At 41.3% G+C, this 17,900-nt stretch overlaps 1 protein-coding gene across 2 annotated transcripts in view; it reads right to left on the bottom strand.

The window, feature by feature from the left end:
• adcy8 (adenylate cyclase 8 (brain)) overlaps window positions 1–12,475 on the bottom strand; it is a 34,252-nt gene extending 21,777 nt beyond the window's left edge. Inside the window, exons 1-4 of one of the 2 annotated variants that reach the window (XM_027020864.2) lie at window positions 9,760–12,475; window positions 3,829–3,978; window positions 2,504–2,634; window positions 1,766–1,877 (exon numbers count right to left, since the gene is read on the bottom strand). In XM_027020864.2, coding sequence (XP_026876665.2) covers window positions 1,766–1,877; window positions 2,504–2,634; window positions 3,829–3,978; window positions 9,760–10,629 — 1,263 coding nt within the window. In that variant the 5' untranslated portion in view covers window positions 10,630–12,475. The remainder of the gene's footprint in view (window positions 1–1,765; window positions 1,878–2,503; window positions 2,635–3,828; window positions 3,979–9,759) is intronic. The other variant, XM_035528641.1, reaches the window with a different exon arrangement.
• Between the last annotated feature and the right edge of the window lie 5,425 nt (window positions 12,476–17,900).

Genomic DNA, 17,900 nt, shown 5'->3' with positions numbered 1-17,900 from the left:
GAATTTATGAGTAGTAATTTGGAATTAGTAATTAGTGATAGAATATACATTTGTCAGTGTGATTCTAATAGATTGCTAGAAATATCTGGTTGCTATTGGAGCATCTCATGCAGTGATGGCCCTAATAAATAGACCTAAGCCCAGGCTTGATAGACTTCATGCACTCGGGGGAACCACTATTGTTTCAGACAGTCACTCATTATCATCTTAACCCCAGCAAGGTTAGACACTCAGCCTTGTTAAAGTATTTTAGAAGTGTCCCTGAAGAATTTCAAGTTGATCAGTATTAGCAGGAACATTAACTGTCATGATATGCCATGGGCTAGTGTATGCCAGTATCCATGCAACAAGGGACTCTTAGCACAAAACAGACCCTTTCTCAAAGGGATTCAAAGTCTAATATCATTGTTCAATGTGAGATGTTGTAGACTGGTTTCCCTTCTCAACTTCAAGGCCACTACTTTTCTGAAGTAAAGTAGTTAGAACAGGCCCATATGCCTCCTAAATTTGACTGGCAGGTTTCTTCCTGCACACATTTTTAACATGTTTTGGAGGACATTTGGTCTGGGACTGGGCTACTTTCTCTCATTGCAATATTGAATCTCGGCACTAGTGACAAAATGTTCCTATAAATATCAAATGGAGGTTCTTTCAGTTCTGTGTAAGCTCTACTGCAGCTGCTGATGGAATTGCTGACATTGTTGCTGAACCCACCCTCACTAGATTAAGCATAAACAGAATTCTCATGATGTGAGCTGGTATGTCTACCACATCTGTCTAGCAGAAACCCTGAAATACTGCTAAATCTTAACATAAAGACTCTCTACAGACACTGATATCTTTACACACCCACATGCACATACACAGACAGGCATGTATGAGCAGAACCAACATTTGCTGATGTGTGGCTTCACACACACAGATGATGCAGTTTCTGAGCACATGAGCTGTTCTGGCACATTTGAATATCTGCTTCATACATGAGTGAACCAACTCCTGGTTGCTTATTATTTTACATTCTCATGAATATGAGTCTTGGCCTCCTAATCCACAAATGGGTGTGACATGTGCATTATAAGCACATTTATGTGTCTGCAAGAGTGGATATGGTGTAATACAGACACATATTTACATATAAATTATACATCTGAGTATGCCCTTTTTGTATTCTGGAAATATTTAACAATAAAGGTAAATGTGTTTCTCTCAAAAACATTTTTAAAATATGGCCTTCTACTGTGGTGTCTGCGGTGCAGTTAGTTTTCTGAGCCTGAAAGCAATCGTTCCGCAGTGCATTAGCAGCCTGCTCCTTCACGCCCTGTCACAGCATGGCCAGTTACCATCTGCAGATACACTCTGGTTTTGGCTGGCTACAGACATGCGTAAGAGCGTGATGGGCGCATAAGTTATTGTGTGTATGCACGCATGTGTGTCTGTGTATCTTGTGTATTTCTGCACAAAATAAGTTTTTCTAATTATATTCATTTTAAATGGGCATTTTGAAGATTATTTTATTGGGGGAAAATTTGTCGCCTTTATTTAATGCACACATTTTCAAATAAGAGGAGCATTAAGTATTGTCTGTGTGCGATGGGAAATGTTAAGTGGACTAGGGTTAGTGGGTTAGATATAGTCCAACGCACACAGGAGACGAACTGATGGAGTCAGCAACATTCATCTTGTATAAGACACTGTTAAGGTTGCATCATGTCACATTACAGTGTGTGTGTGTGTGTACATGTGTATGTTATTTGCGTTCTCTCACGTGGGCAAGTCGATCGAAGCGGGCAAAGAGTTCATTGAGCATTCGGACCAGCTCCTGAGCCGATAGGGTCGTAGACAGGTTAGTAAAACCTTTCACATCTGCAAAAAGAATACTGCAGGTGACAGATAGACAGACAGACAGACACACACACACACACACACACACACACACACACACACTTGCGCAATTAGTGTGTTTTCCTCCAAGAGACTTTGTACAAACCAAGCTGTATCAATGTCCAACTCGCTGGAAAGCAGAATAAATTACAATAGTTAATTTATTAATTTATTCAGCATTCCAGTGATGATGAATTCCAAACTTTTTGGTCCACTCTTTCCTTTCCTCTTCCCAGTTCTCTGATGTAAGTGACCCTCCCCCTTTATGTATGTATTTATTAATTATCCCTTCATGCCCCTCACTCTCTCACTCTACACGCTATAGTGTGATCACAGCTGACAAGCAGAGCTGTTTCTGACAGATGGATGAAGTCAACAGGCCGTCCACTGCCAAAGTAAATAAACTCTGATGTCATTTTGGGACAAAGTGGGAGACAGCCTCAAGGCATTAAAAAGATATTCACTTACATATGTCTGTGTGTGTGTGTGTGTGTGTGTGTGTGTGTGTGTGTGTGTGTGTGTGTGTGTGTGTGTGTGTGTGTGTATAAAACAACATTGGAACATTGGAGCATTACAGCCAAATCTGCTGTTTGAGCTGACATGATGGCCCATTGCTGGTTACCTGACGTTCTCATAGCGGTGGATATAGATGCGGTGAAACTGATGCTGCAGGTTCTCATCCTCTACATTACTCATATCATTAATCATCTCCAGGACCACAAATCGAGGCAGCACTGACAACACCAGCCGTTCCTGGCACAGGGGCAACGTGGGTGATGTAGTTCAATAGCCGTTATCTTTCGAATGCACATATTTAAAAAGCCTGCACACACACCCACATCCTCAATTATGCTGTAGTTATATAATTTATCAAGGACTATATGTATAGGCATGACAAATTTAAGCTGTGTAAAATGTGTTGAGGGCAAAAAAAAACAAAAAACAACCTAAAAATAAACAGTCTACAACACAATTCATTGAAATATTCTTGTGTGCACACTATAATCATACTACATGTCAAACATGGTGAGAAACAAATGCATTTACTATATACAACTAAGTATTTACATAGGCCTGTGTATATATATGTGTGTTAATACAGTTGTTGTCTTTGCAGGATGAATAGGACTCAAGTTTCTTCACAAAATAACTTATGAACACAATAATCTGACCCATTTTTATTACTTCACCTGCTAATAATGTGTTTATGTAGGGTCTTGTGTATCTTATCTCATGTAGCTTCTTACACACACACACACAAAAAAACATGAACACAGTTAGGAATATACATAATACAAAGAAAATTATTGCTTGGCTAAAATATCCTCTAGAAATGCACATTAACCTTTTCCCTTTACTCTGTGAGGTCAAAAATCTCTCTCTTAGATACAGGACACACACACACCTCTTACAAACACACAAGCACACACACACACACACACACACACACACACATACACACACACAAATAATCTTGCTATATCATCTCTCCTCTAGGAATTCCTGTCTCATGGGTGAGAAAAGGCAAATTGATTTAAAGATGAGAAGGGCAGTCTCATAATAAAGACAGCAAGAGGAGAGTATTGAGGAAAAGGTTCTCAGACTCCTTAAGGAATATCTCCCTTCTCTCTCTCTTTGTCTTTCTCTCCCTTTCTAACTAACAGAGAACTCTCAGGCTGCTTGTTGAAAGGGGTTTCATTTGTAGCATGAAAATCTCTGTTACACTTTTTCAGTTATAGAAATATCAGAAAATCATACGCATATACTTCATATACACACATAGCCCATTATTGGCTAAGGAACATGCTAAGGAACTCACTAAACTATTATGGTAACACACAGACACACAGCCAATTATGTTCTACATGCTAAGGAACTCAAACATATGATAACGCACACACACACACACACACACACACACACACACACACACACAAACACACACACCTGTCTCTGGTTCTCTGTCTCCAGGCGGAGTCGGGCCTCGATGCACCTTCGTGTCTCCAGGAAGGCCTGGCGCTGTGCACGGTCTGCCAGGTAACTGATAAACACCCCAGCAGTGTTCATACACAGGAATAACAACATCTGGGCACACAGCTACAGATAAGGAGAGAAAGAGTGTTGGAGACAGAGATGAAGAGACAGAGAGAAAGAGTGAGAGGAGAGACAGGGAAGGAAAGTGTGAGAAAGTGACAGGATGGTTAGAGAGTGTGTCAGTAACCAACTGTGTGTTTGTGTGTGGGTGTGGGTGTGTGTGGGGGAGGGGGGGGTCCTAAAAGGTCAGTTGCTGGGTTATTCATGAGTGTATACATATTAACAAATGAATCATCTTAATGAACAAATGTGTCCAAACTCCTGTTCAAATTACATACCTAAATTCTTTTATAGCAGGGATGACCAAAAATCAAAGTCATAATGCAGTAATAGTCAAATGCTTCAAAGATAGATGAGAGGTTTATGAAAACAAATATTAAGGATTTAAAGTTTACTCATTGTATGAATCAATTTAGGTAAACATGTATGATACACATGGTACAATGTTGCATATTAAAATGCATCTCAATTGTGTAGCATTATGGACAATGCCATATAACACTCTCATATGGCTAAGCAAGTGTTTTTCAATCCAATCCTGAGGATTTTTGTTCTACTCCAGCTTTCAGAAAACCTTGATTAGGTATTCAGTATTATTGATGGATTAGCTCAGGTGTATTGGGAGCTGAGTTAGAGCAAAAACATGGACTGTGGTCCAGGTGGACTGGGCTGAGAAACCCTGAACTAAGTGATGTACCCCAAGAGGACTCCTAAAATACATTCATACTCCAAAACAACATACATGCTCCCCAAGGAAGGCATTGGAAACAGCTGCAGTCATTATCTGTTAAAACAATTACATCTCATGGTGAAACACACATATGTGCACAAACACCCAGGCACACCCACCCAGGGACAGGTTCATGGCCTGTCCATACACAAACACACAAATGAACATGCACACACAGACACACTTGCAGTCAGACAGAGAATAGGCTAGTCCAGACATGTCTCTGCACCTGCTACTCAAAATGCCCCACAGGATTTGTGTGTGTGTGTGTGTGTGTGTGTGTGTGTGTGTGTGTGTGTGTGTGTGTGTGTGTGTGTGTGTGTGTGTGTGTGTGTGTGTGTGTGTGAGTGTGTCTTAAAGCTGTTGGATCATTGCATTATTATAATGATTATGAGAACAATGAGAAAAAAGTCTTCCATCTCCTCATTGCTTCTCCTATAAAATTATTATAAATCTGCCATATTGTTTTGCAAACTGTGCCCCAATACGCACATAAAGGCCTGATGATGTGTAGTGTGTTAAAAGGGGCTTGTTAACACATAATTGACAGTCACTGATGCTGAATGACACACACACACAGATCTTGTCTCACAAACATGCATTAGAACAACTGATATTGAAATTCTTGTATGCTGTGCAATGTTACTGAATAATAACCTTAAGCCAAAAATGATGACCTTTTCACCTTCTACTTCATGGTGTGATTAATGTAACTATTCATTGTGATCCTAGTCTCTCTATTCTGTTACAGATCTATAGCACATGATTTAAGGCTCTTTCAGCTGAAATACTGAACCCAGGTCTCTGTATAGTCTGCAGTGGGCCTGAGAATAGACACACTTACCAGCTATATTAAACTAGCAATGACCATGCTGGGCTAATGTGCAGAGGTAATTTTGCCAGGATGTTCTACATTGAAATGAAAATTCTGTTAGGTCAAACTCTAACCATGGGGTTAACCAATCTCAATGGCTCAAAAAGGAAAGAAAGCATTAAGGTATCAAGATAGTCAAAAGACCATGCCAGGCAAACATGCCCCATGCACCAACGTTGGTGTGCATACAATATCTGCATACAATATCTGCACTTATCTGCAGGCCTGTATTCCTCTAACATCCCTCCTTCCAAACTATCCACTCTCTCCATGCTTCAGTTCTTCTGAGATCTCTGCAGCTAGACATCTTAAATGAGAAAGAGCAAGTAGTTTCACTGTGCTTGCAGCATTATAACACTTAGGCCAACCTGTCTTCACATTCTGATAGCCATCACTGAAACAGATACTTTGTGGCTTAGAGTGGGTGTGGTTTGAGAGAGCATTTCTTGGAAAGGGGAAAGATGTAAAGGCTGGGGTTGAGAACCACTCAAGTGAAGTGATGCTAGGAGTATTACTGAAGTCTACCTAGGTACTGTCAGCAGGAAATACAACATTGACATACTACAGTACATGGAATAGAACATTTAATTCTTTATGCAGAGAACTACATATTACAACAACAAAATCATTGAATGTGTTTAAAAATGTCTGCATTAGTTTTGTTACAGCTCCTTTGTTATGTTCTAGTTTCACGGAACCATTAAAATGCCTCTGTGAATGTACTGCGATGTACCACATCCCAATCAAGAAGCTTCTCTACAAGGAAGCGGTCTTCCCTGACTGTCAATCATTTCGCATGTTCAAGCAGCACATAGAAGCCTAAGCATGTCTTCGCAGGGAGGGATTTTGGACAAAGGTGGCTAATACATTTTAGCAAGCACTTCAAAATCACTTACAGCAGCCTCACATGTTAAGGCTGTCAAGTAGAAACTTTCTTGATCTTCCGTTGTACAGTCTTCACTTCTTTCTTTAGATAATTAGCAAACTGAATCACACAAATTTGGTTCAGTTTGATGTAGTTCAAAACTCTTGACAAAATAAAAACTAATTGTATAGCAATGTAAAATGTATACAGTTCTTAGTTGTAGCACATAAAAAATTAACTGCACTAGTACCAGCGATGGTACAGCTCTGAACACACACTGTAATATAGACAGAACTGTTGTATACAAACTACTCTAAGAGACAGTTCCTCAGCGGGATTCAGTGACGATTTTAAATGTTACTGATTGTCGAACTGACCATCTCTGATGTGTGCATATTGATGAAGTAATCAGCCAAAGAGCATCTCTGATTCGTGATCCACAAACGACATTTAATCACTTCAACGGCAAATTTAATCACTTCTATCATTAATCCGAACAGGGCCGTGGCACATAGCATCAGTATATGATCAACTAGAAAGGCAAGTCTGCAAAAAGACTTTAAAATAGTTTAACACTGCTCAGCGGAAACACTTTTAATCATTACTGTTTTTCTAATTGTGAAAGGAAATTCCACTGAGAGGCAGCTTCATTTAGGAATGTGCCTCCTACAGGCACTAAAATGGTGAAGTGCAAAAGTGATTTATCTTAATTAAAACAGCATTTTAAAGTTATGCTTATTAATGCTTTCCTGACACTCAGCATAACCTGCCAGTAATCAGTATTGAAACTCATCGTAAATGCTTTGCTTTTTAAGACAGTCCTACACAGTCCCGTTTCACGCCCAATTTATCTGAACAATTGTGCTGATCACAGTGGTATTACAGAGGAAGTAAAAAACATCATTACTTGGGTCTGTTTTTCATTGATAAACAATTTGCTAGCTGTTCTTTACTTTCACATGGAACTATTGTAAAAATATGAAAATATAAGTTAATATGAATAATATGACTTTAACAACAGCCAGTCAGGCACAGAACTTTAATGCGACTTAGAAACTGTTAGTGTGTCACTTAGTGCCTTGTGTTTAATGTCTGCCATAGATTTATGATGATGATAATAACGATGATTTAATAAACATTAAATCCTTATTTAGCCAACACTTTTGAGAGATAAAAAATACTTGAAATCAACCACCTTAATGGCACAATATGAAAACAGTGGGAACTGTTTGTATGTTTGGTTGTTTTGGCAGGATTAATGCCACAGAGATGGGAACAGAGAATGCATTTAAGAAATGAACATCCAAAGCTATTATTGATTTGCAGTGGCAAGACATTAACTCATGTAGTATTCACATTCCTAATGCTGTGTCATTGACGCTATTGGGGGTGGGGGCTGATAACCAAAATGAGTGACAGCATTATGGGCACATTGGGCATTGGTGTGTGTGTATGAATGTGTGAATGCATGTGCTTTGCATCTGCTCCTGAGAGACTAAACTGACTTTGCAGAGGAAGAGAGAAAGATGAGGGAGAGAGAGATGAGAACACAGAAGGAGGGATGAAGGAGAGAAGAAGTGAGGGAAGCAGGCAGATGAGGGTGTGAGTCAGAGGACCCTTTTCCATATAGTCCTCCCACGCATGCTATTTTTATTGTATCACACAAACAGCACTCCATCCCCAGCTCTCCCTCTCCCTCTCTCTCTCGCTCTCTCTCACACACACAACCAACCACCGAAGCACAACAATATCCTGCGCTTGGCACCTGGCACCTAAATCATAAATTCAAGAAGTCTAGCTTGTCTAAACTAGAAGCTGACCTGCACAGAAATGGGACATGTGATTCCATTATAGTGGTTTCAAACTCAGATACCTGGAAATCTAATTTAAAGCCTCTACTGAAACCTGCATTTTTGTAGATTTGGTCTTTCATTTTAGATTATTGTGCTGGGTAAACATGGTGAGGGAATTAATATTTCCAGCATTTAGCTGACGATTTTATCCAAAGCAACTTACAATTATGACTGAATACAACTTGAGCAATTGGGGATTAAGAGCCTTACTCAGGGGCCCAACAGAGGAAACTTGGTGGTGGGGCTTGAAGTGGCAACCTTCCAATTACTAGTACCTTAGTACCTTAACCACTGAGCTACCACTACATTTAGCTGAAATTGCTAAAATCGTCCAGTCGTCATTCATGTGTGTTACCTCTCCAGCCACACACCTCCCCAAGCCTCCTGACTATACTAACCACTCTGTTCCAGCCATTCACTACCAGACCAGATCAACCAAACACTCTTCCAATGTCATGCTGTAGCTAGCTACTAAACATACATTATATGGGTGAGTTAAATGAGCTATAAACTCTATACTAATATCTGTCTGCCTCTCTCCCTTCTTCATTTCTCTTTATTTACTCTCTTTTTTTTAATTATCTATCTCACTGTCTCTCTTTCTCTTGCTCTCTGCCCTGATGTCAATTACATAATTACAGAGAGGTACAAATTAATCCAATGAGTCAAACTATGTTTACAGGATCTTGATTATTTTTTAAGGTGCACTGCCAAAAACTCATGCTAAATATTGCACCCTGTTTAGAACAGGTCCTTTATCTGCTCTAGATTACACAGGAAGTCGGAAACTGCTCAGGAATGTAAGGTGACATGAGTGAAACCAATACCCTAGAACATTTTACCCTAGAACATAGTCTTTAAAATGTTTTATGCTTAGAGAAAACTACTGTAATTTGATTGGTCGTAAATAAACATGTAGCACACGTGATTGCAGAGCCATTACAATGAGTCTAGACTTCCCGAAACTTCCTGCGCTGGGAGTCCCCTAATGGCGCACTTCATGAGCGGAAAAAAGAAAACATCCCACCAGTAGCTCAGTTACAGCGCGAGGCAGAAATAACGCCGATCCCCGACTAGTAGCACAATTTCAGCACGTGGACAGCGACGAGGACTGTCGCACATTTCTGGGATGGGATGATTTGGAATGGGATCGGTGCTGGTAGAATACTTTTCTTTCTATCATTTTCGTCTTTTTAACTTCCATGCTGTGGCTAATAATTACGGCATGATATAGATTAAAAATATATATGAAATAAATGATGCTATGCGTATAGTGTCGAGTCTTAGCAGGTGGAAAGATTTCTGACAACGAATCTACATCAAACGTTTGCAAACACACATGCATGCAAGCGCATACATGAATACACATCCTGGACTGCTTTTCGTTTTTTTAGTACAGACAGTATGGAAAAGATGAAAATCTTACGGATCATAAAGGAACCTTTAGCGAAGCCTCTCTTACCTGATTTGTAGAAAGCTGGGCCTGGGGAGCCACAAGCAACTGGAGAGCGATGTGGAGGGCGGAGGTCAGCAGACCTGCCACTATGGCCCACGTGAGCGGCAGCGGCAGCATGCTGTAGGTGGCGAAGAGCGTGAAGAGAACGTACCCTATCCCGTCCCCGAGCAAGCCGTACCCAAGCCCCGTCGCTAGGATCTGCGTAGCCATGGCCACCCAGGTCACCGCGCCGCTATACTGCAGATAACCGTGTGAGCTCGTGTCCTTACGCACCACGACGAGCGCGCAGATGACCACCTCGATGCCAGTGAAGAACCCGAGTAGCATTCCCTTAATGGGGTCCACGGGCGTGGCGCCAAGTGTCAGATGCAGAACGAGTAGCGTTAGCTTGGTCACCACGTCCAGAATGTTCATCACCACCACAGACTTACGCCGTTGGCCCAAGAAGTAGCGCTGGTACAGCCGCTCCAGCTCGCGGGACTTGAAGGCATAGCGCAGTGTGGGAAAGATGACCCCGCGGTACGTGTATCCCCAGCTCAAGAAGAAATCCGAGTTACTGGGCGCACAGTCGATCTGTAGGAAACCCAGGTCGCTGCTCGAGCGCTCGGGGAAGACTTTCGTGCCACCGTTGTTGTGCCGGTCACTCACTGAAGTCCTGCCGGCTGACTGTTTGCGCGAGTCTTGTCCCTGTACACCATCCCCTGAAGCGGCCTTCGGGCTGCTGTGCTCGTGAATGAACCGTTGCTCGGTGATGTGGCGAACGGCATTTTGCCACAGCAGGCGCTTTGGTCGGCCCCCATTGCTGCTCGTGGGGGTTTTGTTGATAGTGTACAGTTCTTCGCTTGCGCTGGAACACCGAACTTCAGATAATTCCATTGTTCTCCGAGCTGACACTGTTAGTTGTGTCTGTTTTTATCTCTGTGAGTATGGATATGTATATGCTCTGTATGTATGAACTAGCCGAACGTTTTCAGTGTACCGGGTGAGGTTTTGACTCCGCGCTGAGTCGACTGCGCATCGTTTCCACGCGCTGAAACGAACAGGCTTGTGACCAAACGGTCATTCATCATCACGCGCTCACGTACAGTGACCCTTTTCCTTTGGTGATATGTTTCAACTGTATTTTTCCCAGCTCATGTAAGTCAGAACGATTTGCTCGCTGTGCCATGTGGCGCTGAATCTTTAGCCCGTCAATGGGGCATTCGCCTACTCGCGTGGTGAAGAACAGTCCTTGTAGTTACTCATCGACACAGACATGACCGATTCATTGGCGTGTGCCCTTCTCTGTATTTTCCACGAACTCTGCAGCTACTGCTGCTAATTGGCAGTCCTTGTTTTGCCCCGTCTTCTTCGTCGCGACCGAATGCAGCAGGTGTAGGTCGTGGCGAGCCTTTATTTTCTGTCTCGCAGCTTAAATGTATAGACAGGAACCTGTAAGGGTCCTTCCCACGGCGCCATTCTACTGTCCACACTCTGTATAAACTGGTCGGTAACCTTCCGATATGTGTCTTTGTTTCCGAGTAAGTCCTGACAAGTCAAGACCGACTGATTCTTCCGAATGCACCTCGAGCATAAACTCCAGGAATTCCCGGAATCTTCAACTGAATGCAGAGTTGAGAGCACGCGCCGCTGGATTCTTCAGCTGCAATGACGAAAATTGATCAATGTCGCAAGCTGAGTATCCACCGAGCAATGTGCCACCCTCCTTCTCATTTGGTGGGATTCAACCAAAGAGTGAGGGAAACACTTGCGACTGTGCTGTATTGAATCCTGTTTATCAAACAGTAAACGAGTTCATAAATAAATCTGCCCTTAACGAACAAATAAAACCCAGAGCAAACAACCGCACGGAGCTGAGAACAGCAGCGGAGTCGCAGGACTCAGGCGTGTGTCATAAAGCACTCCTTTGTCTTATTACAGCAATGTCGATTCAGTCAGCTCACCTGACCGGGGCGTATTCGTACCGAACAGAAAGTGTGTTAACGAGAGGTGCGTGTGTTCTGGCCAGTTGAGGCATGGGGCGAGCCGCGTGTCAGCTGAGTATATATATGACGTCACGCAGTCCTGGCCTCTGCTCTCCCTCCCCACCCCTTGTGTTACTTTTGTCTCTCTGACCTGGACCCTATATGTGTGCGCGCGCGCGTGTATCATATTTTCGTCCTGCGAGTAGTTTCCATTAATAATTAACAATACCACAAAAACATCCATTAAAACCCATTAATAATTATAACAATCAAAATGAGTCTCTTGGTACTATTGCCCCTCGTTTGCTTGCTTATTAAATTAATTACTTACTTAATTTTATGTCATGGCTATATAACCATCCGTAAGGATAGGTCCGCCAACGTGGGTATATGTATGTTGGGGTGGAGCGGCGGTGAGTCAGGTGGAACTTTAACGGCGTTACTCTAAACTGACTCACCGACTATTCGTCTTTTTTAGATATTTCATAGCGCGAGACTCCGACTGCGGCTGATCAAAGTAGACCGACAACGCCGGTGACTCATCACATCCCCCGTTCGCTCTGCGGTTCCTTGTTTGTTTAATTATTTATTTGTGAGGGTGAGGGTTTGTGGGAAGGCAGCGAGTGCCGCACATCTTGCTTTTAGAGTTGTGATGGTTTACCTCGTGCCTTTTCCTAGTTTAGTTTTAACTCTGCAGGTGTGGAAAAAGGCGGCACCATGCGGACACCGGTATCTGCTTTACACGCGCACACACACACACACACACACACACACACACACACACACACACACACACACACACACTTTTCAAGATGAAGTAGTTTTGCAATGATATCCCTGAAACTGCGTATCATGTGGTGTGATTGTGTGTTCATGTTAAAGCTGAAAGTAAATTTCTATTCTGGCTGAACTGCTTAAGGTAATGATTGTCCTTCCTGTTCCTCTGTGTGAACAGCAAATCAAGATTTCCACTTTAGAGCAAAAACAGCAACCAATGAGAATCAGGAACAGAGAAGGTAGGGGAAGAAGGGTGGGAGATGGCTTATCTGCTCTTCATTCAGAATCAGTGGCTTGGACTCCTAGATTAATATCTTAATATCTGTTTGTGGAGGCTCCAAGTTGGATTGACTTTGCTATCCCTGTAGTTGTGTCCTTGAGTAGGATACTTTAGCTCAATCTATTCTATGGTGTGACTGACACACATGAAGAGAGAGAGAAAGAGAGAGAGAGAGAAAACTGAACATAATGGTTACATCAATTGAGAAAAAAAAAAATTTGATAGTGGTTGAAGACCAGATGGCTTGTGAGAGAGTTCAGATTTCACAATAGACCACAGCCTTTTCAGTACTCTGGACAGCTACCAGTCATACTTTTCAATTACATTATGGCATTTAACTGACATTTTTATCCAAATTAATTTACAGACTGAGTACAACTTGAGCAATTGAGGGTCTTGCTCAGGGGCCCAAAAGTGGCAACTTGGCAGTGGTGGGGCTTGAACCAGCAACTTTCCAATAACAAGGTAAAGACCTTAACCACTGAGCTAACATTCCCACGATTATCCCACACAGCAGTTCCCCACAGGCACACTGAACATGTAACAGGAAAAAGACAGGAAGGTCTAACTTTTATCAAAATGTATAGCATTTATTTCCCACCCTTGCAAGTGGGTTTTGAGAGTTTTCAGATTAAATTATGAACTTCATGAACTGATGTATGAACTACATACATGAAAGCATCCATGAAGAACAACAGGCAAAGAAGAGGAGGGGAGAATAAGAAACAGTGGGAGAGTCAGAGAGAGATGCTAGGGGAAAGGAACAGAGGTATATTTGACACTGGTACTCCAATGGCTCTGTCACATATGTCACTCTTTAATTGGAATCCTCACACATTCACTCCCACTCACTGCAGCTGGTTTCTAAATATGTATTGTGGAGCTACAGTAACAATTCCATGCCTTGCTCAGAGAGGACGACGCAAGAGAGAGAGGGGGAAAGAGAGATTCTGTCATTACTAAAATAGCTCTTGAGACAATGGAACTGCATTAGGACATTGATAGAAGCATTATCAGCTGTGCGTGCACACCCACACCCCCACACACATACACATACCTGGTGCTTGCAGGCAGAGGTTCTGTAATTATATAAATGGGAAGCTCTGAAAGATTGTCCTTCATGCTTATCTAAGCTGAAATGCCTCAAATAAATAGAATGTCTGCATGTGTGATTTAATTTTTTTCACACATTACAACACACACACTGAAATGTACAAAGAAAGCAATTAATATGATTGCCCTAAAGTGTGGAAACTATGTATAAAAACAGCTGTGATTGTAGCAATGTCTAATTATTTTAAGACAAAACTGTACTGTACTTTAGAGCCATTATGTCACAAAATGTTTTCATCAGAACTTGTATTATGTGTTTTATTAGTCCCATGGAAAAAACCCCCCACTGCATTAGATGAATGTCGTACTGACATGGTGGAATCCAGGCTGATGCGCAGAATAGGTGTGCAAAAATGTTAGGGTGATTTCAATTGGCTTAAATTGATTGATATTTGCACAACTGATCAGATTTCAGTGTACCTTCCAAATATGGAGCATTTTTTTCCAGGGGAGGCTAAAAAACACTGAGCAAGCACTGTGGAAATGCTCAAGATTAGAGACACTGCAGGTTTTTTCAGAGATCACATTCCTCCAGTGCACTCTGCAGGGATCTGTGCCTTGTGCTCCTGAAACAAGGGACACAGTGCCTGTGTAGCCTTAAATTGCTAGTTCTATACACAATCCTTGGGAGGCTGGGTCCATATAAGACTCACTGTGTGGTTAGAGTTAATGAGCCCAGCTGTCAAAAAACTTGCATTGCCATCTGAATTTCACTGTGTAACTGGAGTGGAGCAAGTCTGATTGCTATGTAAAGGCAGAAGTGGCAGATGATGATGGCAGAACTTCTTTGTCCTGTCCTTGTCATTATTACAGTAAAGTAAAATGGGTGAGCTGTATTTTAAACACTGCTGCCTCACCTGATTCCACCGACATGTCTGTCCAGACCTCAGTCTATTTGCATTGCAAGCAGTAGATCATGTTGGCTATATAGACTGCCATCTAAATGTTTTTAATAACTTACATGTAAATGTCTCATTTAGCATTTACAGACATGGTATGGAAAAGCACTGTTTATTTGGAAACTGATACCCCTTAGTCTGTAATGAATAATTACATGTGACAGCAGGTGGCAGCAGAGAGCTCACACAAACGCACACTACAGTAATGCTGCGAGGAGAAACTGTCAAAGCTTGTTTCTTTGATTCCTATCCGCTCTAATTGGTTTCATTATGGCAAAACACTTTAAATGCCCAATTAGGAACTACTACAGTCTGGAAGTCCCACCTTTTGTTCAAAAATGTGCCAAATGACCTTACTAGTATTCATATGTGTGCAAGTGCAGATTGTTGCTTGATTCACTCACTTGTACTGTATGTTGTGAATCAGTACATAGCAAATATGGTTTCATGCACTGGATAGTCATCTGATACCAGAAGAATCAGAGCACAGACATCTCAGTTATGTGACATGCAGTGTGTCATGCAGTATTGTTACTATCGTGGTGACTGTTTGAGAACCAAGACTTTGAGTCTTGGTTCGTCTCAAGGTTCTCAAAAAAAAAATCCTCGCCACTGTCGCCCTTGCCTTGCTCACTGGGGGCTTGGACTCGGACATTTGTAATGCTGCTGTGTGACATCATCTGTTGTAAAAAGCGCTATATAAATAAATTTCAATTTTGATTGATTGATATGACTCTATACAGTGTCTATACCTATAAACTTCCTCTCTCTTAATCCTGACAGAGGTGCTTCTATTAGTCCCAGAGACAACTAGGTCCTCGCTCTCTAATTACTCGATGAACCTCAGCGGTCTTCCAATCACATCTTCTCTAACAATTAAAGATCTTGGAGTGATTATGGATCCCAGTTTCTTGTCCAAAGCTGATGCAAGTTTTATTTCTAGGAATGCCTTTCTCCACTGTAGGAACATTTGAAAGTTCAGGAACATTATCTCCTCACATAATGCACAAAAGCCAGTCCAAGCATTTATTGCTTAAAGATTGGACTACTGTAATGCCTTACTATATGGCTGTACCATTAAGTGCCCAAAAAAGCTCCATCTGGTTCAAAAGTCAGCAGCCAGAGTTCTTACTAGAACTAGAAAAGTTTATCACATCACTCCTATTTTGGCTACTTTACAATGGCTCCCAGTAAAATTTTGTATTGATTATAAAATACTTCTAATAACATACAAAGCATTAAATGATCTTGCCACACAGTAGAGAACACTTAGAGAACTCTAAGTGCATTACGATCCACCACATCTACTTAGATCAATAGGTGCAGGCTCTTTACTAGTACCAAGAATAAGAAAATCTACCACAGGGGGCAAAGCCTTTTCCTTTAAAGCTCCAACACTATGGAATAACCTTCCTGAAACTCAGACACAGTCTCAATATTTAAGGCAAGGCTGAAAACCTATCTGTACAGTCAGACATTTTATTAACTACTTTCCAACTTAGGTAAAGGTGTAGATCTGGGGGTCCATGGGCATTGAGAATGATAGTAAACTGGGATGTGATGATGGTGTCACTTCACCTCTCTTTTGTCACTCAAGTTTCTTGACTGAGTGCTTATGTTCCAGGGTACCATCATGCCTGTGTTTCCTTCTGGCTCTATCCTTTTAGCTGTGCTGCCATAGCTAGATTTGCAGGAGTCCAACTTTGCACATTATCTTTCTCTAATTTACACAACCTCGTACCTAGACATGCCTAATAATCGATTCTCTCTTTCTGCCGAGGTACACCTACCCCTGATATCATGATGTTACTGAGCCTCAAATCGTCTCAGCTGCCTTGGCTACTCCCACCACCTCCTGATGTCCCCTGCTGTAGCTCACCATACCTCCACCGCAGCCAACTACTTCTCCGTTGCCCTTAATGAATGTTCTCTGGCGGGATGTTATGATGTTACTGAGTCTCAACCCGTCTCAGCTGCCATGGCTACTCCTACATCCCCCTGATGTCCCCTACTGTAGGTGCTTTGTGACAACATCTGTTTTAAAAAGTGCTATATAAATAAATTTTGATTGATTGATATGACTCTATACAGTGTCTATACCTATTCAGAAGGTGCTGATTCTCGACATACTGAACCATTAAGCAATTCAAGATCATTCCATCATGGAGAAAAATAAATTATTTCAAATACCTCTTAAAAATATTATCTTAGCATCAATTTCAGGTTTATTGGTAATCTGAAGTAGTCTGAAGCCTGGTCTTATATGACTAGATATAAGAAAAGATTAAAAGTTTAAATCTACTCAATCTGAAATGTGTTCAGGCCCACTGCCAAGGTGGCCACCAGTTGTTTTTTAGCCAGCAATTGCTGATAGTTACATGTTTGGAGTTATTGTCCTTTCTTTTGTTTTCTCTAAGCTTCAATACTTGCTGTTTAAATCTTCAGCAAGCTCTCTCAATATATTGTGTGTGCCATTCCAGCCTTTATTTTGAATAATAAGAATAATATTTTGAATAATAATTTAATATTTTAATATAATAATACTAATTTATTAGTTATTAAAAACAATTCAGTTAGTATCAACAAGCTACAGGATAATGATTGAGTCACTATTTATTACAATTAGTTAATAAGTCTTAATCTCTCACTGCTTACAAATTAAGGTAAGTTAACTCACTGTAATAAAAAAAGACAGACGCTTGCATTTTCATGTGTTTTTTATGATATATCTCCAAATTCATCCCACTCCACTATTCCATGGTGTGTGTGTGTGTGTGTGTGTGTGTGTGTGTGTGTGTGTGTGTGTGTGTGTGTGTGTGTGTGTGTGTGTGTGTGTGTGTGTGTGTGTGTGTGTGTGTGTGTGTGTGCGTGCGTGCGTTTGTTTGTTCATCCTGTTTTGCAACCGGTCAACTAATTCTGCTGTTTGTGAGTTTGGATCCAGAATTGTACTCACACAAATAAAACACATCACATAAAACATTCATATTAGACAGCACTAAACTGGTAATTTTTACTTAGGTTTCTGAATTAGTAATAATACTGTCACATACAAAAGCTTTCAAATTTCTTATTTCATTATTATTAGTATAATTCTTATTAACAAATTAGTTGGAT

The sequence above is a fragment of the Electrophorus electricus genome, chromosome 7 (assembly GCF_013358815.1).
Source record: "Electrophorus electricus isolate fEleEle1 chromosome 7, fEleEle1.pri, whole genome shotgun sequence".
In the NCBI taxonomy this organism is placed as follows: Eukaryota; Metazoa; Chordata; class Actinopteri; order Gymnotiformes; family Gymnotidae; genus Electrophorus; species Electrophorus electricus.
Note: the sequence above shows the minus strand (reverse complement) of the source record. Positions and strands in the feature narration are given on the sequence as shown.